The following is a 24,206-nucleotide window of genomic DNA, read 5'->3' on the forward strand; positions in this document are numbered from 1 at the left end:
CCCGCCCCCACCCCCCCCGCCTCAGCAGAGCTGCAGCCGGGCACTGAAGCCAACTCACCGGCTCCAGGGCTTTTGGGGTGCGGGTGAGCTACCGGCCTCGAAGTTTCACATTTAAGGAGCCAGGACTTCATGAAATGTAACAGGCAGGAAGCTTTTATTGGGGATCTTTAGGAAGAGGCAGAATGCTGCAGTGCAGCCAGCAGAGGAAAGGATTTGTTGGGAGGCTACCAAGGATTTCATGTAACATAACTGCTGAGCATATTTTTGATGTGATTCGAGCCGTGCTCTGAGTAATTAACTTTCCCAGTGTTGAAACCAGGTTGATTTGTTGATTCTGCGTATAAGGTGTTGTCTGTGTCTGCCTAGGAAAAATGTTGTGTATGGCTCTGCATATGCACATTCAAACCCTAATTTTAATTAGAATTATGTGTATAATATCTCTATCTCCTTTTTCTCGACAGGAATTGACTTTGAGAAGGTATATGCCTAACAGGAAAATTTTTTAAAAATGTAGTTAGCATTTAAACTTAACTTCGTTGGGTTCCAGGGTACTTCCAAAGGAGACTGTAACACCTCTGATTTCAGCTAGGCTCAGGGTGGGGTTGAGCTCTCTGGCATGACCCTGTGACCACATTTGCCTTCCTTTTCTTACCTGAAACTCCCAGTGGGTTACCCAAGCCTATGTAACATCAGAACCATGTAAAGTTTCTAACAAGAAGGCTTTTTTTTGTTTCTTCTTGCAAGCCAGGAATGAGATCTGACCACCTTCAACCCCACGCATCTCCACACCTACTCAGTTCCTTTGTGTCCTTTTTGCTTTTCTCCCAGGAAAGTTTCTATTAAAATGCAGGAGCTTCTTTTAGGAGATCCCACACATCTACGCTGACACTGAGCTGCTGCTTTAAAAGTTTCATGGCAACCCGTAAGTTGTGGGTTTTTTCCACACAATAACAACAACGAAGTGTCAAAAATCTCAAGCTCCTGTTATCAGAGGCAGAGTCTAACCCCCATTTCTCAGCCTGTTTTCTATTCCCCACTCCCGAGTTGTCAGATGCTGTGACATGGCTCCATCACACCACGACTAGCAGTCCCAACAAACAGAAAATGATTTCCAACTGGCAAACACGCTGTTTACTTTCCAGAAAAATTGCACTTTCCCATCTGACAGCTGATCAAGGGATCTCCTGCTGCTGTCAGCATGAAGAAGTGTTTAAACACAGGGATGGAAGTTTAAACATTTTCTCATTATCACAGAATAAAAAAAATTAAAAAATAATAAAAAAAAGGCATTGAGTCTCTCCGACCACCTGCTGTGCCAGTAATGAAGCGATGTCACATGACCAGCCGGCAAAGACTTTTATCTCTGCCCCAATATCATTACTGAAGTGACACCTGTCACATGACCTGCATCAGAGCTTTCATCTGGGCTCCCCAAATGCAGTTCTGGCTTGTGAGGGGGATTTTCCTGGCACTTTCCTCCCCCACACACACTTTAAAGAGCATTGCCCACTTGCACCATTACAGACAGGGGTTTGCAAGTTTTAAAGCCCTTGGATCTTTCCTTGGGCATATATAATTCGGCCAACAAACTTGCTCCAGGCCGAAACAAAACAGAATCCTGGCCTGGGAAAGAAGTTATTTCATTTACTTCAAGATGTTTTTAAAGCAAATATTTAAGTCTGATGTTAAATTCTCTTTACATAAAGGAGGATGTTAAAGGATTTCTCAAAAACCTCAGATTTGTTTTTGGTTTTTTACTAGGTGGTGAGAAGAAACAGTTTGATGACCCTGAAGCACAATGATCTCTATTTACATGCACTTTATAAACTCTCACTTGCTTTACCAAAGCATCCTACTCCTGCCAAAAGAAAGTATTTTCTGGGGAAAAAAAAGGAAAGGTCGGTCCTACACCTCTCTGCCAATGTCTGGGATTTTTTGTGAGGTGTTCAACAGCAAACACATGGATTTGAGATGGGCCCACATAAATGACAGCAGTATTGAGCACTTACTTGTCAGAACCCATTCAATTATTATCTCAAAACATTAGACATTCAAATGTGACAGGGGATGATCACCCCACAGGAACTAGATGTGAGCAGGTTGGAGATAAGAGAATATGAGCTTTATAGATTTTTCCACCTCCTCCTTTCCTACTCCACACTAATCCATGAATGAAGTCAGGTACTTTTCTCCTTGCATAATCTGATTCAGCTCACAAAACAAAGAAAAACTAACTCAGCAAAAAGAGTTCATCGTTTTCCATCTGTTTAGTGAACTAAATCAGTTCTTCAAGGGCTTACAAAGGTGCCAGGAGAAAAAGAGAAAGACTGTAAAGCTTGAAGCAGGGAGGGGAATGGGGGAAGCAGAACTGCCTTTTTGGGTGGCACTAACTTGGTACATGAATTCAGATGTGTTTCATGTTACCTACTCTTTCTGACTCATTACAACACTACAACCATTTTCCCTGAGAGCTGTTGCCCCTGAGATTGTGCAGGCCAGGGTATGGAAAATCTACTGAGATCAGTACTCCTGATGTAAATAGTGTTCCCATTAGTTGAGGAGAGGAGTGGTTCGGAATCTGTTTCTCTCTGATCTGGCATGTTTTAGGCATTGGGCCTACAATGTTGAGCTCATGAACAGAAGACTGCTGGGTTGCAGCATATCCAGGGTCTTCCTGGCTTTCTGCCCCTCTAGATACAGAATTAAAAGGTATCATTTGACTCTTTGGCAATTTAGCATATGGCTAAATTTAGCAATGGCATGGCCATTATGGGGTAGCAACTATGTAAAACAGCAAAGCCATTCTGTCCCACTGCTCCAGGGCAGAAGAAATTTACAATTGATGCTCTGGATAGACCATGAGGAAAAGTGACTCAGTTCTCATCATTAGATCCCTCACTGACCATGCATAACAAATCCTTTCATGTAACATATCTTGAGCATTTAGTTGCTCTCAATTACGAGCAGACATTCAGCCACAACCGTCCCACTGCAGGCAAGGGAGATCCTGCTTCTTCACTTCTCTTAATCCAGACATCTCCGAGAATGCAAAAGGAATGCAGAACACCCCTATCCCAACTTGGGCATCATTTACAGCTGCTCTGTTCAGTATTGCAAAGGGAGGTCAGGTCACTGAGAGTGGCTGATGTTTGGGAGTTCTGGGTCCATGCAATCCAGAGGTAGAAAGACTTGGGACATAGCTTGTCTTTTCATCAAGGCAGAGAATTTTAAGGAACATAACATAAGGATTATCTTGTCCTCTTAACTGAGCAGTGCCTGCAGATAGTCTATGTCCCCTTCAATGCAGCTAATCCATACATTCCTGAAATTATGTCTGTAGCAAGGGCAAAGGGGACCATAAACAGTTGTTCTGCTTCCTGCCCAGATCTGCTCACTGGGCAGGAAGCAGAACGTGTTTGGTAAACGATGGACTGGAGTGGGGCCGGAGATGCAGCTCTCTTACACTAAAAGCCCACCTTTCAGCTGTTTCTATGGCTGCCACCCATAGCTCCTTGACTGGTTTTGTTCCAGTGCCTCAATGGTCTGCATAATTCTTGCTCAGAGAAGTTCTCCCAGTCATGCCAGTGACACTACTCAGATGAATAAAAATATTCAAGAAGGTTTGTATGTCTGCACTTCAATGATTTCTCTTTGTCTTCCTTTTTTCCCAGATGTGCTGTGAGGTTACACCAAGGCTACTGGTTTCTATGTCCCAGAGCTAAGAAAAAGTATCTGAGATAACTGAAACCAAGCAGATTAGTACTTGAACATAGTAAATTACTTGCTTTCCCAATTCTTCCAGGAAGAATTCTATGAGAAATTTCACAGTAACTGCAGTTGGGAAAGAGGTCTCTGATTTCCCCATGTATCCCCATCAGCACTCACCTCAGATTAGCTTGTCTTCTCATAGTCTGTCAGCAGCCTTGAGATCAAGGAGATTAAAACACTATGGAAACTCATTAATGAGCCAGGACTCTCTGCAACAGCTGGACCAAAAATGGACTGCATTTGGCTGCATCTTAATTCTCTGCCATCTCCCCTCTGCTCATCAACACCTGCACACATTTGGGATGCTGTATAAGACCCCTGAATTCAGCTCTAAGCAACCAGTCTGCAATGCACATGTCTAATGCTCTGCTGGTGTGGAACCAGTATGCTGGTAATCCTGTTAGTAATGGCAGAAGCTCCCTCTAGGAAATTATAACAAATAGTCTTAAACAATTCCTTTTGTTGACAACTCTATCCAAGAAACCATCTTCCCTGGAGACTTCACTCAACTTTTGACTAATCCCCTCCTTCCCTCAGGAGCTCTTTTGTTGAAGGAGATTGTAGGCATACCCCAGGAATGACAGGTCTCTGTAAGCCTTGGATAAGCCTCTACATTCTTTCAATTGTCAGTCCCCATCTGTCCTGTTTGTACATCGATCTTCTGGTCCAGGGAGCTCTCTATTAAGTGACACATGGCTGAATATATTCTGCAAGTCCAGTGTCCAGACTGTGCTGTTACGTCTTCGTTGCCAAATCAATCCTTCTGACATTGCTTTCTGAAAAACAAAAGGCAGGACATCTGCACAATTTCATTCTCTTCTACTGAAAGGTGATTTTTTAAAAACACACACCCCACCCCTCAAACTGTGTCTTTGTTTTACAATCTCAAAGATTTTTCCTCAGTTTGTAAATATAAGGAGTTATTTCAAAGGTCCTTCGTGTACAATCTGCCCCTATTGCAGAGGAATTCTATTAGGGTAAAAATCCATGGCCTAAGTCCTAAATCAAAAAGAAAAATAAATCCCAATTACAAATATTCTGCAGGGCTAGTGCCTTCAGTCACTCTGCTTGTTAAAAGTTGGTTTAAAACAGGCTCTTCTCTTCCTGTAGATTCAACTACACGTAGCTGGTACAGTATCACATACATGTAGGAGGCACACCATTAGTTATCTGAGTATTTATTTTGAGAGACAGAATGAGAACAGTAGCAGACTCCAATGATCCATATGTTCCTCCTCAGCAGGTAGAGGGAAAGTGGTGGGTGGAATTGGGTAGAAAATGGGTGGAGTGTTGGCATGGAGTATATATCACCCTGGGATAGACGACTGACAGTATCTCATCTTTTCCTGACACCAGAAGGAGAACAAGGAGGAGTCTGTGATGATGTTTTGTCCCTTGCTGTGTTGCTCAGGGCCCATGGATTCAAGATGGAGCCTGGTATGTTTAGTTTTTTGGTTTTGTCTATTTTTGTAACTTAACTCAGGTTGGCAAATGAAGGAAGGCTGGCCAGTTTCATTATGTTCCCAGGAAATTCCATTCTCTCATGTGCCAGCATGAGGCTGTTGTGCTTTAGATGCCTATCTACCTCTCATTACATTTGAAAAAGCATACAGAACCCCCTGCTTTCCATTGGTAGCCTATTAAAATGACAAAAAAATTACTGTTTCATTTATAACCTGGCTTGCATGTCTGAATCCAGATGCCTTTTTTAAAAAGAGAATTAATAATATGAGCACCATCACATATAAAATGTTTTCCTGTAATGAACTGCAGAAGAAAACTTGAGTTGACATTTAAGCTTGTTTAGTATGCTTTGTAAGCAGCTAAAAAAAAAGGGACACAATCATTTTGAGGCCAGGTTAATATAAAAAAAATGCTTAAGAGTGTCTCCTACTAGTTCCAAGTTTCACTATTTTAAATGATATATTTGTGAAATGCTCTCTGAATCAGTTAAAATGGGCCAAATCCAAGTTCATTGAACACTGATGCATGAGTGCCCTCCTCAAGTGAGTTGTCCCAGAAGCCTTAATGGAACTGACAGCCAGCTTTTCTGGCAGGATTAGTTCCTCTCTGATCACAGAGAGAGAACAGCCGTCCTGTCTGCACTCAGCTGAGCAGGTGAGTAGGGAAGGCATTCAGGCTGCTTCCAAAACCCAATCTGGTCACAGCTCTGGCAATGTCAGGTCTTTCTTAAATGGATTCAAGGCTGGCCTCTCTCTGCCTGCTGTTGTCTACATGATGAGGGCAGAAGGGGTAGAGAGAGGCTGTGAGACCAGGCACTGAGTGCTGGGACCTGATCCTATGGCAGGTACATGCCATCTACGTGCATTTGAAAGCACAGATGGGTAGCTGAGGTGTGTCCTGCTATCCTAAGGTTGACTCTTAGCTTGGCAGACGATAAGACAGTCAAAGTAATTTGGCCTCAAGACCAGTTTCCAGGTCTGCCCTGCAAGCACAGATGCAGTGGTGACACAGACAGGACACATGCTGCTAACAAATGCACAAAGTAAACAAAGAGACAGGATATAATAAAAGGATATTTTCTGGTAATTTCTTTCAATAACAGTGATTTTAAGTGAGTTTTTGGTCTTCTGTAACAAAAAGAAAATGAAAAATATTGATGCTGAAGCATCATTTTGAGGTGTGGCACTAAAATAGTGATTAATTAAAATCAAGGATATTACAAGCTAAGGAGATTTTGCTTAGCTCTGCCCAGGTTCCAATGTGTGTGAAATCAAAACAAGTAAGCTATGAAATGTGAACTCAGTAGGCAAGGACAAAGGAGAACAAGGCAATTTGGCCATTTTAAGCAATGGGGAAATGAAGCAATAATTTGACTGGGGAAGCGTCAGAGGAAAGGGCACTGGTCTGAGACTTGGCAATAGGACAAAACAAATCCAAACCTCCTGTGATACCACTGAACATTGTCCATTGGGGGCCATTGGCTTGCTGATGTCTTCTCTCTGAATGTGAGATTTCCCACTTTGCTCTCACCCTGGAATGTGGTCATCCAGCCCTGAGTATCAGATCTCTTTTCCTACCTTCAATACACGAAGGAATTCATGCTAAGGGTGACGGCAGCAGCTTTGACAATGGCAACTACATGCTTACCAAAGAATTATTCAACCATCCATGATTTCTACCAAAACTTGCTTGAACCTCCTGAGACATGGCTTTTCCAGTAAGAAGCAAACAGGTCACAGATTTCAGGTTGCAGTCTCACTCCTGGAACCATGAGCACTGATTGTCCTGCGGAAAAATCAGGTTAAAGATAAAGCTGCAAAACGGTCCTTTTCCTTCATTGAGCTACTTTCTTAATGCTCTCCTGTGACATTAGCCACAGTATAAACTAATTCAGGATCCTATTTCTCACAGCTGCATTCCTTCTGATTGTTTTTGGAAAATTATTTCTTTAATCTAGACACCCTTCTCTAGAAATCTCATCTGCAGTTTCTTTTCTCTTTTCTTTTTCTTTTTCTTGGAGCAACCAGCAAAATAGTATTTGGTAGAACAGTGGTAGGAATGCAGCCCGCTAATCAAAAGGATTCAAATGGATCTGTGCACTGCCAAGCTCTCTCCTTCCCACCCAGCAGAGGGGAAAAAAAGAAAAAGAAAAAAGAGATAGAGCGAAGGCACAGAGCTTCTCTCCTTCAGCAATCTCACAAATGCAAAACCTTCCACTCCAGTGACTCCTCATTAACTTACCAAATCTGACAGTCTAATTATCGTAGCCGCTTCACGCTTAGAATAAATAAATACTAAAGTGGGTGTTTAAAGAAATTGAGCAGTGAAATTCAGTCATCTAGACAGTCAATAGAGAGTTTATTTTAAATTTTTATATTCTTATGTATTTATATCATTTTAGGAAAGATAATGAGATAGTTGTCTTTCAGGCTAATTGAGTTCCTATGCTCATAGTTGCTTGCTGTCACAATCTCAAACTTAGCTTTAACTTTTGTGCCTTAGAAACCTGATCACTACATCCCCATTTACTCTTTTCTGCTGATAACTGGGTGAAGTCAGAAGTGCACCTGAGGATGGGAAATGACTACGTGAGACTTCCAGCCTGGATGTCTTTCACAGCCAACAAGACAACTAAATCTTTTCAGATTTGCATTTTGGAGTGTTAAAGGGAAAATGGAAGTTAAAGAAACCTCAGAAATAACTTGCAATTAGAAAAAAATACAGAAAAACATCTGCTAACCTCTGATGCAATAGTGTCTGCCTCCGTGAACAGTATTAGCAGCACTCGCCCCAAGAGTGGTTTGTCTCCCTGAACAATAAGACCTTTATAGAGATTCTCTGGCCTGAGATCAATGGGAGTCAGAGCATTTGATCCATGTCTGTAGGACTTTGTTTCCACAAGTCACATGGGCCAAACTTTGCGCCAGTAGCTTTTGCAAGAGCAGGAGCTGGGGAGTGAGCAAAGGAAATTTTCCTTTTTTTCCCATCTTTCCCTTTGCCCCGTGCTCCTAAAGAGTGCCCAGCACAATACCTGCCCCAGGACAGCATGCAGGGAAGAGCTTAAACAGGGCAACATGTCCAGAGTCCTGTGCACTTGGCAAGCATCTGCTGTGATGTTGCAACAGCTCTTTCCTAGGGTGGTGGCTTAATGACAGAAAACAAAACTTTAATGTCCTGTCAGTATGAAGGCAAGCAGATCTTCCACCAGTGTGGGGATCACACCAGGTGAAGTGAGGGGTGGTTTTCCTGAGTTAAGTGAAGATTTGTTTTATCACCTCACAGATAAGAATGCTTCTGGCTTAGGAGGGGCAGCTGAATTTCCTGCTCAATGCTAGTTTTGATTTATTCCTGTTTTAAGACACATTATAAGCCAGATTCATATACCTGGTAGGAACTTTGTAGGTGTCTGTATCTGACTTGCAGTGAAGGATATCCATTTGCTGTGTACAGAGGTCTCAAAGCAGAGTGGTAAAAAACCAAGTGACTGTATGAACCTTCTAGCTATTTAGGAGGTCCTAAGGAAACCATCCAACCCAAACAAGGGGTCATGAAAGCCAGCTCTTCTTGTATGTCCCCTGTGATAACATTTACCATTTGCTGGTTAATCCCCACAGTAATGGGATTTTTGGTAGGCAGTGGCTTGCAGCCTTAACGTCCTCATTGCCCACACTTGCTTACTTGCTTTGTCTTAGTTTAGATGCAACAGACATTAAAATGACTGTCAACATCAAGCCTCCCTCCTCCTCCTTGTCTCTGAAAGGCTGAATAGTGGGCTATTTCAGGAGAAATGGTACAGTGTCTTCATCACCTGCTGCACTGATTTTGTGTTGCTGGGGGAGGTAACAATTACAGACCAGTTGTACCCAAAAAGAGCAAGTACCTCCTAGTCAAAGCCAGGATCACATCCATGCAACACACAATCCTCCTCATGGAGCACATACCGGAATTTACTAACTGCTGTGCTGAGGATATGGCCGGGGTTGAACATCTCCTACGCTGTGAGAAAGGTCTCTACTGAGACTGGATATTGGTCTGGTGGGGAAAGGATCTGAGCTGCCAGCTCAGGCTGCCCTGGGCCCTGTGCCCGGATGGTTTGGCCAGAGCCCTTCTTGCAGTGTCTTTTCTTGGGAGTGCACTGTTGATAACCCCAAATCCCACTGCTTACCTTCCCTGCTTGCAAGCCTGCTCTAAAGCATCAGAGGGCAAAAGAGAGGGAAAATAAACCAAATCTATAACAAGAATAATAAGCTGCAACTGTTACTGTGTCTGACCTGTCTGACAACAGAGTGAGATACCTCCTCAGAAGGCCCTTTGCACTTCAGGACTGACACTGAGTTGAGAGCACAGCTCATGCTTTCTTGATTCAAGGATCTCATCTTTCTTCCAGGAGGGATTAATTGGACAGAAAACATTCTGCTTTAGCAGGTGGCAAAGGGTTAGACTGAAGTTTTATCAGAGCTGCTGCAGTACAGGGCTGCACTGCACAAAGATAATTGTCTCAGGATTGGCTTTGGCCAGAAAAAGGACAGCAAATGCTCCGGTTTTACAAAAGGTCATCACTACCACCCCTTAGGCTACTAGCCACACTGAAGGGAAGCTGAAGAAACCCCTGCACCTCTCTCTGGTTTTATATCCAGAGGTGCTGGTGGTACATGTAGAATTAAGGCCACCAAGATGATGAGCAAGATTTGAACCCGAGCCTCAGCCTCAGAGCCACAGGAGTGAGCAGCTGTGGGAGAGGCCCATCTGTGGGCCAGCCCACTCAGAGGACAGAGGATCTTCTTCCTCCCTTAGAGCACAGGCTACTCTTTTTTTCTAGCACTTTGCACTCAGATGGGCATAGCAACAGCAACTTGTTCTACTCTGTAGGAGCTGACCTCCAGGAAGTATAGAGCCCTGTGCTCCCTTTCCCCCTTCCCACGGGCAGCAGCCAGCCTCTAACCATTAACATTCCCCCTAGTAATCAGAAACATGCTGTTTGGAGGGGTACTTGACTTCAAAACAGTGATTTCTCCAATTATTTTCTCCCAGGAACTGACCTTTGAAAAACATCCTTTAGCTTCCAGCTTGTCATAACAACTTATAAAAAGGACAGTTATGGATACAATTATTTAATAAAAACAGAGAATAATTTCTTAAGAAAACCTTTTATTTTTTCTAATGTCTCTCTCTTACTCTCTCACACACCTTGGGATCAACCCCATCTTCTTTCACCTTTCATCTCCAGATCATTCCTTGCCCTACTGCTTTAACTTTCCCCTTCAGAGGATGGCAGCTAATAGCCAGCATCCTCCAGAACAAAGTCGAACAGAATATATTTAAAATCTCCACTGTTATCATAGCAACAAGAGTTTTAAAATGATACAGTTAAATTCCAAAATAGTATTATGCCAAAGTGACACAAGAGAGAAAATGTCTTAAACAATTATGGCAATAGGAATGGCTACATGGGGAATTATTCAGAATTGCCTAAATTTTACAGGCTTAATGAGTCACTCATGAATATGGTCTTGCATGATCGTACTGTACTTGTTTCAGCCCTGTGCACTTTGATTCTGTTCTCAACACATTGGTTGCTATGATAACGCCATGCAGTTTCCTGTCCACGAGGTACTTCTTGCTGCAATATGGGGGATAATAAATATGGGATGGTGCCTAAACCCAGGTGAAATGAATCTGTCCCCTTGCTGGCAGCATATCGGAGAGATTGACACATTATGCCAATCCGTTTTCTCATTCCTCCTATTTCTCCTCACTCTCTTCCTTTCTCTCACACTGTCTGTCTCTGTACCTGTTTTTTTCCTCTCTCTCTCTCTCTCTCTCTCTCAGCACTGACACTTTCATCTTCTCCCTTGGGGATTGGAGATGTCACTGCGGGAAGTGCTTGTCCGCCTCTCTGGCAGCAGCAGAGCCCTGTGGCTTTGACAAACCTCATTTAATTGGGAGGAAGCCAGGAGGGTTTGAAAGAACTGAAACATCCACGAAACTCCTTTTATCAGGCATAATTTAAACTCTGCATGGAAAAAACCCTATATGTATAAAGAAAAGTCAACTTCCCTCCTGCTGTGCGTGCTCCCCTCCTCCCCCCCCAGCACAGGCAGGCTCCTGCGAGATTCCATCTTTTCATTTTTCTAAAAGTGTCAAAGTAGATTTGTGCTCTGTGGCTGGGTGAACAGAAAAGGAATGCAGATGTCTCTCACTCAAGCACATACACACACAGAGCACCTTCTGAAGGGCAGCGGTTTGGGGGATTGGGAGAGATGCTAGCTGGCTGTTCCTTCACTTGGGATGTGTTGCAGGAGCCAGAAATTTGGTTTTCCAATAGCTTGACAACACAGTCCATGAAGGCTTTTTCTTAATTGCCCCTATCTTAAAACACACCACCAAACTAACAAGTGTAGAGGGTGCCCAGGAGGCAACAGGGAATGCAAGGTCCCTTTGGCCTGCTGCCCAATAGGAGAGAGCTTTTCCTAGTGAGGAGCAGAACTGTAGCTTGAGAACCCTGTATTTATTGTCAGCTCAGGACAGCAGAGACAGACCTGTGTGTGCAGCTATGTGCTTAAGAGAAGGGAGCAAGGGAAGAGGAAAATAAAGCAGGTAAAACTGAGGGAGAACTGGTGTGACAGGGTACAAGGAACAGCTGTCTCAACATCAAAAGGGAGCAGGAGGAGCAGTCCAAGGGAATTGGGGATAGCACACCATGCTGAGCAGATGGGAATTCAGGACATCAGGAGGGACCAGCGGGTGAGTTACACTGAACACACAGTGTGAGCTGGGGGAAATCTCCAGGCCCTTGGAGTTACAGAATGGGGGAGAAATGACCTGTCAAAGCATATACACCTCTGCTTTGCAGATGGACCATGGTGGCAGCCCAACAAGGTCCCCTTCTAGTATTAACACAGTGGTCAAGTGGAAGAAAACAGAAAAGCAAGTTATCAAATTTGCAATGGGATGTAAACTTTGCAGCATACAGGAGTAGGGAGGGAGTGCAAGCAGAAAAGAGAGACATCTGGGTGAATGGTAGAGACTTTCAAAATAGAGAGGAAACTCATAATAAATAGCACGTGCAGCAGCTCTTTCTTGGTGAGATGAAATTGAGAGTTAACTTACCAGCAGGAACCTGATAGAGCTGAGGAGGCAGAGGGCTGAAGAAGCCATGAAGAAGCGCATCTTGTGCAGAGATTCGGCCTGGAGGGAAGGCTGTGAGCATCCTGGAGGCCAAATTCTCTGCTGCTGGCACCCTGCTCATCCTAGAAAAACAGAAGAAAAAATAGCACAGGAGATGAGGACGAGCCAGAAAGCTGGAACCAGAACATGACCCAGCCCTTCTCTGCTTGAGGTGAAGATAGTGGAGGGACACAGGGAAGCTGGATAAACCCACCACAGCTATATAGCTTTTCAGGACATTTGCTGTTCCATCTGAGTTTGACTATGTTGGAGTATATGCATCCAGGATTTCAGCTCAAACTCATGTTTACAGACAAATTTTGAAAACAAATTTCTGTTTTGTAAAAAGAAGGTTGTAAGTGAAAGGGGAAATGATGCTGAGGAGACTATATTTTACATGTTGTAACTGTAATATCAGAGTTTGGTGGTACTGGTTTACAGTGACAATCCAAATGTAGAAAATAATGTGACTGGCCCACTGAGAAGACTAGAGGTCAAACCTAATAAACCTAAAGAAAATACCATTTCCTCTTCTCCTACCCCAGTACCAGTAGTGCAGCTGGTTGTAAAATGTGTTGGGGATTCCCAGAGAAGAATCTGTTTCTCAGGGTGAATGCTTAAAATAGATGTAATACACATATGCTCCATGCCCAGCAAATACCAATCCCAAGTGGCTCCTCTCTAGAGGAGCACACAGCTGGGGACAAGGAAGTGGAAGAGTGAAAACAAACCAACAAGGAAACAAATAAAAATAGTCATTTAGTTTTACAGCTTTTACTTTGTTTGTTTGTTCTGATCACATTTCAGCTTCAGAGCATGGCCTGTTGTGCTTCTTCCCTTGGCCCCCAGCGGTGCTTCCCCTCCAAGTGACATCAGGGGCTGGGATCCCCCTGCCCCTGCATTCCCCCTCCCTATACAGGACATTCGACATGCTGACATTTTTGTTTTGAGGAGATAAAATGTAAAATATAAAAGATGAGGAAAAAACCACCAAGATAGAAGGAGAGAAAGAGACCCTGAGAAACAAATTTGTGGTAGATAATTGCTGGATTTTCACCTCCAGCAAAACAGTTCAAGCCCCTGCTTCCTTGGGGAGCAGGGATGGGACAGGGAACCAAAGCATCCAGTCTGAGGCTTCTTGCTAGAGCTGCATGACAGGGTCTTACTGGAGAGCTTCTGCCCCCTCAGTCCCTGCTGCTGCAGGCTCACACTCTGGTCAGCAACACAGTTCAGTGCTTCCCACCATGGCTCAGGCTTCCTGGTGGCGGCCAAGCTCTGTGGGGAGCTCCCCTTTGATTTCTTAATTGTCCATGGAGAGTCATGGCTGAGCGGTCTGTATGAAGCAGCTCTTTCCTTCTCCCGAGCTGAGCATTCCAAGGCAGTCATTTGGCCATGGCAGCACCAGGACTCTAAGGCAGAGCAGGAGCTGGCCCACATGCAGCCCAGAGCTCTGCCACAGAGGTGCTAGGCCAGCCCCTTGGTATGACCTGTAATGGAGTGTGTCAAAAGATTATGGCCTAAAAGCAGAAGTGCAATATAGCACAGTTGCAAGGAATATGCTTATTGCTTTGTTCAGGCTGAGAGGGGATTTGTTCTGTTACAGGATCTGCATTATCAGGGTCTGGGACATATTGAGCTTTCTGTGTTCTCAAGTTGTGCACGACAATGGCTGGCATTTCAGTAACCTGGAAATTTCTTTGCTGAAAACTTTAGCATGTTTGTTCAGCCATTTAGAACAGCATCTGGGAAATCCTGCTCTGAAGGGCAAGACACTTCCCTTCTAGCAGGGCTGGATCCCAAGCAATCAGCTGAACAGATAATAAGCAGCAGCAATGAAAAATGTGGTTATGTCCCCAAAGGATATTTGATTATTGACGTCTGCCTGTACACAATCTTGAGGACAAATCCTGTCTTGTCTTTTCCTACATAACTGTAAAACCTGTTGTGTGCCTCAAAATCAGTTTAGGGGGATTTGATTTGAATGACTCCCTGAGCTAGGTTAGGGCACTTTGATTATAAATTTCTTTCACTTATACATACATACATTCTGTATATATGTGTGTGTGTGTATATGTGCTTGAAAAAATACTCCCTCCCCTTAGCACACTAGGGAGTGATTCAGCAGTGCTGCTGTGTCTGGTCAAGCTGAGTGTGTAACCATGGACTTCATGTCATAGCTTTTGGCCACTAAGAATGTGATTTTTCCCCTCCTAACTAATCACAAGATTATTTCATTGTCTCATGAAAATGCTTTCCTAGCATGTCTTCCTTAGCGCTGTTGAGCAACATTCCTACAGTCTGTTTTCAAAAATGAAAACTGGGACAGTGCGAAGTCTGTCCTCAGTCTGGGCAAGAGGGCCTGGGAAAGTACAACCTTCTCAATTGAACTGTGCCCCACAAAAAGCTGCACACGAAGTCATTGAATCACTGCTTATCTCAGAATAATCACTACTCCTCTGAGAATACTAAACCCACTGTGTGTCTACCTTTACTGCAATCTCTCAAAATCAGTTGCTTAACTGATGTTAGATCTGCTTGTTACTACAGAGACACCCTGCTCTTCCTGAGCTTGCCAAAAGAGCTCATTTCAAGTTAAATGATTGCATAAAGAAACAAATAAACCCAGAGGCGATTTTGACATTGCTGTTATAGGTAGCTTACCTGTCACAGATAACTTGGAGTCTCTGAGGTCTTCTGGAAGCAACCAGTTCTAGAAAGTGTAATATGCAATCATAAGATTAAATGAAAATCAAGCCAAAACCCATTCTTTGAGCCCCTACCAAAAAATGTGCTCAGAATTTCAAAGGGCCATATAGAATCTACCATCTTATTATTTATAAATAGACATTATTCTATAGGACTTGAGTACCTGCATTGATCTTAATAAGGCTGTTCCAGTTCTGTAACCCTTTCCTTTCATATATCTGTGAGTATAGGCCTTGGACCTCCTCCTGTTACAGCATGAGTCTTAGCTTTGACATCAATAAAAGCAGTATCAGTCCCTAAAGCCTTCACACAAAGGAAGCAAAAAGAAGTTTGCAGGCCTGAATCCCCAGCAATTGTCTTGGCTTTCCAAGGGGCTGCTGAGCTTCACATATTGCTCTGTGGGTACATGGGGCTTTTCTACATGGATGCAGCAGTATGATTGGGGATGGAGGCAAGGCACTTTGATCCCACTCTCTTCGTGCCCACAGCTCTCACTAAATTTGTTGTTTGTCCAGTTAACCATGCTCATGGAGGCTTTGTACTCACTGATTATTGTGATCTCTATCAGACTGGAACTTAGCAGAGTTTGCAGTTTTGTGAAGTCTGTGTTCTCGTTGATATTTTTCAAGGATATATTTCTAAACATTGTGGTAAATATAGAGGAATACATTCCTCTAATGTTTTATTGTAAAGCATGAATTTTCTCAGGTTTAGATATGAATGAATGGCTTAAGCCTGGAAAATTTCCCCTTAGAGCTGATCAACAGAGAATATTCTTGCATCAGAAAGGCTGCAATTTCTACCCACCTACATTTTCCTGAGCGCTGTTTCTGACAGCAGAGAATGAACAGTGGCACTCTAGTCATGGAAAGGAGAGCAGGAAGGGTGGTGTCGACCTCTCTTCCAGCTCAGCCTGGACAAGCATTCCCCACAGCAGTGAGACCACCAGGAGGCAAGCACCACTGGTCTGTTGCCAGCAGACTCAGAGCTTGGTTGGGCTTTATGCTGCACCCTCCAAGAGCATCTGCCCTCCCTTCCTGCCTGGAAAAGCACCAGGCATTTTATTCAGGGACAGGATCTGCCTGCTGCAGTCAAAGTGGGAGTCCCCTCAGCCTTTGCCTGTGCAGCCATTTCCAGAGTGCCAGACCCAGCATCTGACCAACTTGATACACAGACAACCTGAAAAAGTGCAAATGACTGAACTTCCAGCCCTTGACCTTTCCAGCAGCAATCTTGCACCACTAAACCAGGCAAGCAGGTTGTTAAACCTGTCTATCACAGGGTAAGTAACAGTTCAGAATTGAATTGTTCTCCTGCACCCAAATACTAAGGTAATTTCTAGAGCAGTAAATGGGAATATAACTTGAGATGGGATTCATGACTATTTATGTGCCAGAGCACTGGAATATCACCAATATATAGAAATTAAATATTAGCATTTTGAATACTCCCTTCCCAAATAAGTCATCAAGATTGGCAGAACATTCCTCTTGGATCACTAGTAACATTTTCACTGGATCATTTTTCCTTCTTTTTGCCCCTTTGGCTGCACTAAAAGTATAGAAATAAATTATCCATATTGAGCAGAGATGTAAAGATTCAAGATAGAATAGAAGAAAAACAATTTTACAAATGGTTTGGAAAGGCAAAAAATTTTTCTGTATGAGGTAGAAATTTCTGCCTCTTCACAGAGCTGGCCAAAAACTTTCAGATGTTGTAACTTCCTGTCAGAAAAACTGGATTTGTGAGATGAAAACATTCTATGACAATACATAAATTTCATTAAATATTTAGTAAAAATGCCAAGATTACTTTATTGTAATTGTACTTTAACTCTACTGAAATCTTTTAACATTAATATTTTTTAATGAGTTTAACACACAATTTTAAATATGCATGTTCAGTTGGTAACAGCAGGGCAAAATGTTTCAATGATACCTAAGTGAAATGCCACTTTGTTTTTGTGGAGTGCATTTTCAGGATTAACATTCCAAAGAGGAAATAGGATTTTCCTTACATTAGAAATAGAAATATCAGCTTGCTTACTGGGAACTGGGAGGAATACCTGAATTATAGTGTTTGCTGTCTTGAACAAGCCTCTTGACTTAAATTTATCTTATATGTAACCTGGAGATTAATAATTATCTGCAAGGAATAGTGTAAGAGCCAGTGAGCCAACGACTCCTGTCCCTGTCCAAACACATCTCTCAGTGAAGAATTCAGCCTGAGTGAGGTCTGCCAAATTTCCCACTTTGAGTATACAGAGCTTTGATTATGAACGGAAGATGTGAGTAAGAAAACAGTGTGTCTCTGCTCAAGGATTTAATGCAGTTAACTAATGCACTTTAAATCAGTTCAGATTAATCTCCTGACCCCATATAGACAAATCCTTAGAGAATGCCGCGGCCCCATTGTCCTGAGCAGGGTAAAAACAGAGCAGTAAGTATTATCCCTACTGTAAGATTAAGACCAATCTAAAATTGTAAAACACTGTAAACAGCTACTCCATAAAGGTAAGAGATAAAGAATATTTAGATCATTCCAAAAAGTGGATAAGATACGATTTAATCATCTCACAATGATGATCTAGACATAAAATGATGGAATTGTGTAGGGCTGATTGGCTTTTTTAACAATATGAGTAGATCTGAAAGGTAGCACTTAGGTTTGTTATTTTCTATCCTTACGCAAGGCAGAGTGTGCTAATGAGGAAATACCTTCCTATTTGAAAACCCAGGTGGAAGTGGCTAATGAACTGATAATGAGGCAAGCAAGCCAGAGGACAAAAGTTAAACTTTCCTAATTGATGAAGAGAGAGAAAGAGGATGCCAAGTGCTGCTGGATGAAGGCAGTGGGGTTGCAGGCTCACAGAGAAAATTTCTCTCATTAGTGAAATCTCTGTGGCTGCAGGACAGGAGCAGAGCTCTGTCTATGTGGCAGGCTGGAAACTGCAGGCTGTCCCCACTGCCACACAGATGGGAAGTACCCTGGCCAGCATACATTGCACATTAGTTACAGTGCTGCTCTTCCCTTCGAGATCAAAGCCACATGCAGTTTATTATGACAATAAAAATTTTATCGTTTTAGAATTCAGTTTTCAACCATCCAATTTGTTAAATGAAACATCAGCATGAAAACTGAGATTAAAAAAAAAAAAAAAAAAAAAGAAAAGCACTCTGAATGCAGACTTCATCTGCATTTTCACAAATGTCATGGAAGTTTGCGTGTCAGGGCCTGCTGCTTGTTGCCTCCATCTGCTGGTGACATTTTGGAAAAGCAACGGACGCTGAAAAGCCATACCTGGGAGCACAGGTTGATTCTGGAAAGCTTCTAAATCTCATACAGCATACCAAAGCCTGCAGATACGTGAAAAACTAGGCTTCATTTGAAAGTCATTGCTGCATCTGAAAAGGCCTTGTGTGAAACCTGTATCTACTCCGTGAGGTGATACTACCTGGCATAGGCAAGTTCATCAGTCAGCCTGTGCAATAAACCAAGGAGTAAAGCTCACTCCAGTGAGTTCATCATGTCATACATAGATATCCACTGTTCCCCACTCTTTGGAATCCAAATGTCAGAAAAAGCAACCAAAAACTAACTTGGTACACAGGGCACTCCAGTATTCCCAGTTTGGCAAAAGCACTAGCTTAATGTCATGGGCTGTGATTCCTAATCCTTTCCTGCCCTTGACCCCTGCTGTCTAGATTCAAACTTGTAACCATTAATGGGGCTGGATCAAAACACTGGCCTTCTGGTGTCACCAATGGTGTTTAGAGGGGATTTAAACTCACTGCTTTTCAGTGCAGTGAAATGAACACAGCAGTAGATTAATGCAAGGATTTGAGCTCACACAGCATGAGAGCTTTCAAAAATAGTGTTAACAGAGCTACAACTGCCTCTTTCAGGGGAAGCAAAATGAGGGGAACAGAACAAATGAACAAACACAGGGCAAAGCCTTGTCACTATGGGTAGGGCTGGTAAGCCCAGGGAGCCAGGGAGACAGCCAGTGAGTGTGCTGAGATGTGGGGCAGGAGCTTTCCCAATCCTTCACACTCTCCATGGAATGGCTCTCAAACGTGCTTGCAGGCCCTATGACTGCACGTTATTTCCTACCCAAAGTGTCTCTCCTGCAGAGAGAAGGTGAGATCACAAGCCACGAATGAGTTACTCACCCATCCTTCCCATTCACCTGGAGCCAGGTTGAGACTTTGGCAAACTGTAGGGAATGGGCACAAGGCTGTTCCTGAACTTCTTTGTGCAAGAAGACACCGGGGCATAAGGTAGTTGAAAACTCCTTTGCACGTTTCATCCCTTGCCAGTTGCCCATAGAGGAGGCAGGAGAGCTGCTTTTCCTCCAGCTGCCCTGTGTGTGCCTGACTCACAGACCCCACAGCCCATGCTGTATCCTCTTCAGACTGCAGCAGGATGTGCTCAAGCCCACAGTAGTGACAGGAATACATCTAAAGGTTTCCAGATTTCATTTCAAAGATTCCTACTAACCCACCTGGCCCAGGAACCCTTCCAGTAACAATCCCAGTCTGGGGCTGAGCCTAAGCTGCTGAATCCAGTGGGAGTTTTGCCATCAACTTCAATGAGAATAGGATCACACCTCAGTGCTTTGTTTTGCCGGTGTTCGTTCCTTGCCTCTGGCAGGAACCTGTTTGTTTGTTTGCTGCCTGTGCTCAGTGTGAACATCAATAGGACTAGCTAAAAGAATTCAAACCATCAGATTTGGGGAAGAGCTCCAAAGCTTGTTTGCTTATCTGAACCAACCCAGGCACCCAGATTTGCACAAATGGTCTGGGAATAACCTCAGGAGAGAAGGTTTTCTCAAGCAGACTTCACAGATTGTACTCAGGCTGAGCATGTCCTGGGGGGAAACAGCATTTGTGCTTCAGGGAAGAGAGGGGAAGTGCCCAGAAGCATATAAATGGCAAATAGTTTTAAACAAAGAGACTAACTTGTCTTCTTACCAGCAGTCCCATCAAAAAGTGAATTGATTTAGTTCATGAGTAGGGCAAATAGTCCAACTTTAGACTAGTCTTCTTCTGTCCAGACTGGTTTGTTCAATCCAGATGTGAGCCAAGTGCTTGGTTCCAGTATGTGGCTGGAACAGCTCGCAGCCCCTTAGTCAGGATCTCAGGAAGGGAAAGGGATATTGCCTCTCCAGCTAACACAGCTATTGCCCCAAACAGTGACATAGCACCGCTCTTGTCCAGCCACAAAAGGCACCAGTATCCCAGGATCACAGCAGAGCACACGTCAGTTCTGCCCCTCTGGAGTCTATATGGGAAACTTTCTATCAAGTCTGAAAGCAAGTCAGACTTGAAAACTGCTTATGATGACTCAACTTCACTGGAGCTATTGCCATGCTGCCCAGGTGCCTGTCCTCTTGTTCCCAGCCCTGCCACTGGCAACCTCCACAGCAGCAGAGGACAGCACTGCTATTCAGACAAAACAGAGCTGAGGGAATTACTACTCAGAGCAGTTCTAGGCACTCACATTCTCTGTCATCTGTGCAAGTATCTTTGCTGGCATAGCCTTTATGATTGCTCTTTTAGATTGTCCCTCTACACAGCATCAGGATACCTAATCATCATCACTCAGAGTTTGTATGTTTGAGGCCTTGTATTAGCAGATGACTGGCATAAAAAATTCTTTGTGATTAGTTCCTCTCACACATGAGCATTTCTTTATCTCCCAGACTACTCAACTTGTAGACTACCCAGCCAAGCCTTCTACAACTTAGAGAAGAAAATGCTTCCTCCAGCTGTCTGCTCTGTGCTTGCTTGCTACCCAAATTAAACTTGCTGTGGACAGCGACACATTCCCATTTCACGCTGGTTTGATTAATGTGTCTCAGCTAATTGTGTGAAAGATTCCAGTCCTTTCGACTGTGAGACCAGGTTATTGTTCAGCCAATTTCGGCTACCATGTGAAAATGGGGGCTGTTTAGTGTTCATGCACCAGAATCAAAGGAGGGGCATCTTGGACTGGGTCACAGAGCAACACCCACTTCTTTGAAAAGATGTTACTATGCTCTACTAAACCCGTAAACCTCTTGCTCAAAGCACGTCTTCTCCCTCCTCCTCTCCCCCATTCTTTTTTTCCCCTTCCAGATAGACAGGCTCCCCCCACCACGCTCCTATGGCACAAGCGAGAGAGAATGGATAGATTGTAAATGGGTGAATTTCACATTCTAGGGTTTTTAATATTTCACTTTTATATTTCTCTTACAGAATGATCCTGCTGAGAGGCTGAGAATGAGTGCTCATCATTTCCCCCTCACTGACACTTGAATATATTTTCCCAGGAGAAAACATTAAACAAAAAGAGAAAGAGAGAAAGGGAGAGAGAGAGAGGGAGAGGGAGAGTGACTGAGCTAGCTTTTCAAAGCATACTTCTCAACCTGCCCACATCAAAATACGAGACAACTGGCCCTTTGAAGTCCAGGACACAGACTTCTCTACCAGCCCATGTGGAAATAAAAGAATCCAGCTTTGTAAATCACACAGATTTCTCACCTTGCCCACATCAAAATCAGGGACAGTGACCTTTAAAACTGAGGTTTAAAGGTCCCCAAACCAATCTCCATGAAAATAAGGAGAGTTCAGATAAACTTCGTCTCCAGGTGCCTGTCAGCTTTTCCAGTCTAAACCAGGAGACACTGGTCCGTTGCTCCACTCCACTGAGGAGTGGAGACTAAATATACACTGTGAAACTTGCAGCAATGAAATCTTCCATCAGACTTACATATACCAGCACTCTGTGAGGCAACTCTGCAACACATGTACCTTTGTTTGTACACTAAGCCAATCCCATTGTTGTTGGAGGTACTACAACACCACTGCCATTATGTAGCTCAAGGGATTTAGTAACACTGAAGCACATGATTTTTCATAATAAGAATTACTGATCCAACAATTGAGTGGCTAGTGGCTCAGAGAAGAAGCTGGCCTTCTCATGAGTTAAATCCTACCTGGGTTATAGTTGGGGAGCTTGGAAAGTCCTGGCCAGGTGTCTTCAGTTGGGACCCCCAACACCTGCAAAAGAAGAAAGAGAGTGAGAAGAACAATAACCTCTTTCTGCCTATTCTTTGCCTTGGTGAGGAGTTGGAGGAGTCAGTCTCAATTGAGAGTGACTGGCCTTCCCTGTGCAGAATTACACTGCCCTGGCTGGTGCTGGATCTATCACCGTGCATGAAGGACACTGACATTTTAGCACTTGATTACGTAGCAGAAAGGGTCCTGCTGAGATTGAATGCTGTTGCTGCTGGGAACATCAGCGAAGGCATATGCAGCTTCACTGCCCGCTGCCACTGCTGCCTGTGCTTGCCAGCCCAGGGGTCACACAGTTGAGCCCCTTCCAGTGCTGAAGGCGTTCTGCCACACCAGAGCTGCACTGGGGACTTACTGTGCCCGCTTGCACTGGCAGCAGCTGGTATGCTCAGCAGCAGCACAGGCTGTGAGCTCTGAGAGAAACCCTTGCCTTCTGAGGTGAGAAAGTAAAGCTGGCAGAGAGGTCTAGTAGCAGGAGCTAGAAAGCAGTGCAGAGCCTCATTCTGAAGGATACAGAGCTTCAGCAGAATCTTTGGCCTTTATTGGGGATTGTGGGCTTCAGCAGTAGCTGCTCACTGAGCAAAGTCTGGGCCAGTAAAGCCTCCTCCAACTTCGTTTTAGTTGCTGAAATGTATGAGATCAAGCATATATGGATTTCTGCAGTTGTGGATGTTTAGTGTTGTTATTATTACTTAACACATGCAAAGTGGCATGTGACTATTGATATGGATGATTTGTGCTAAAGAGGTAAAGCCACATATTTAAGAAGAGTTCACAGCATGTGAAATGGTACTATAAATCAGTACTGCTAGCTCCAAGCATTCAAAGCTTTCATCCAGACAATGCCCAGAATTATCAGGTTTCCTTAAAAAACAGTGAAATTTTAACATGAAAAGTTTCAGGGTTTTTATTCACTTTCTGTTCTCCAACACTAGATTTGTCTCACATTAGTTACCTTTGCATTTAATAAACAATTCCTGTTCCTTAAAATGTAAGCTGAGATACATGATATGGGGAACTTGGTCTCACAAAAATTTGTAGTAAGATTGCAAGAAAACAGGCATCAGTGAAAAAATACACTAACAAAGGAAGAAATATAAAGCCAGCTGTTTGTAGTTGTAAAGCATCTGCTAGTTGGTTGTTTTTCTCATTCACTGCTGGGAAACAGCTGTGACAATTGCAGCTACCTGGAGAAGACAGCCACAAGCAGGGCCTGCATCTCACTGCTGGCACACGTTAGCACAATGGCCTCTGGAGCAAAGCGGGTTGCTGTGGCCCATGTTTCCAAACTGCTTATGGACTCAGCCTGCCACAGCAAAGACTAAAGGGTAGGATCCTTGTCTCTGATCACCTGTAAAATCATCTTTGGAAAGCCTGAAAGCTCCCCAAAGAGAAGGTGTCTTGCAATGTTCAGCCAGCTGAGGACGTTGGAAGTTGGCTCGCACCAACGGCAATTTGACAGCCCTGGGTGAGGATGCCTTCTTGACTGGTGTGTGTTTATCATGTGAGTAGGGCAGGTCTGCCCAAAGAAAACTCTGTATGCACAGGAAAGAGAGAGTTGGAATTTGAACTTGAATCCAGAATTTGCTCTCTTTCTGCTATCCTGTTAGCTTTCCAGGAAGCCCTGCTCAGTGGGCCCTCATTCTTCAAGGTTTCTTGTGAGCTGTCAAACATCAGTTCTACAGGCATCAGAGGAAACTGGGTACCTTCAGTGCATAATAAAATCATACTCACCAGGGTCAGCTCAGCATTCTGCTTCTTTTGGCGAAGAATTTAAGAAAATAGTTATTTGTGTGTGCTTATACTTTTCTGCGTAAGGATTTCAGCAAATATTACATTTTACTGCATTGAGGAATGAAAAGTGTTCAGAGCACCAATCACTGAATGCCATATGAATTTATATTTGTATTTTCTGAGCCTTTTCTTTACAAAAGATGCTTTTCCAATCTGTAAGCTTGCATCTCTTTTTGTTTTCCACTGTAACAGGGCAAGTGATTCCTCTCCTCTCCTCTCCTCTCCTCTCCTCTCCTCTCCTCTCCTCTC

General features: G+C 43.6%; 1 protein-coding gene and 1 long non-coding RNA gene across 9 annotated transcripts in view; one reads left to right on the plus strand and one right to left on the minus strand.

The window, feature by feature from the left end:
• LOC108445148 overlaps positions 1–22,074 on the plus strand; it is a 28,471-nt gene extending 6,397 nt beyond the window's left edge. The window contains exons 2-3 of the long non-coding RNA XR_001859896.1: positions 5,125–5,205; positions 21,345–22,074. This is a non-coding gene — a long non-coding RNA (uncharacterized LOC108445148). The remainder of the gene's footprint in view (positions 1–5,124; positions 5,206–21,344) is intronic.
• The window catches only part of CDK15 (cyclin dependent kinase 15), a 44,919-nt gene that overhangs the window by 2,720 nt on the left and 17,993 nt on the right, over positions 1–24,206 (minus strand). For 6 of the 8 annotated variants that reach the window (XM_017728034.1, XM_017728008.1, XM_017728014.1 and 3 more), the window contains 5 exons: positions 22,085–22,148; positions 15,061–15,109; positions 12,343–12,482; positions 6,880–7,017; positions 3,886–4,544 (listed from right to left, as the gene is read on the minus strand). In XM_017728034.1, the coding sequence (XP_017583523.1) occupies positions 6,908–7,017; positions 12,343–12,482; positions 15,061–15,109; positions 22,085–22,148 (363 nt within the window). In that variant the 3' untranslated portion in view covers positions 3,886–4,544; positions 6,880–6,907. Of the gene's footprint in view, positions 1–132; positions 4,545–6,879; positions 7,018–12,342; positions 12,483–13,258; positions 13,887–15,060; positions 15,110–22,084; positions 22,149–24,206 lie in introns of those variants that run through there. The other 2 variants (XM_017728001.1, XM_017728027.1) reach the window with 2 other exon arrangements.

This window comes from Corvus brachyrhynchos, unplaced genomic scaffold, assembly GCF_000691975.1.
Source record: "Corvus brachyrhynchos isolate BGI_N302 unplaced genomic scaffold, ASM69197v1 scaffold370, whole genome shotgun sequence".
NCBI lineage: Eukaryota > Metazoa > Chordata > Aves > Passeriformes > Corvidae > Corvus > Corvus brachyrhynchos.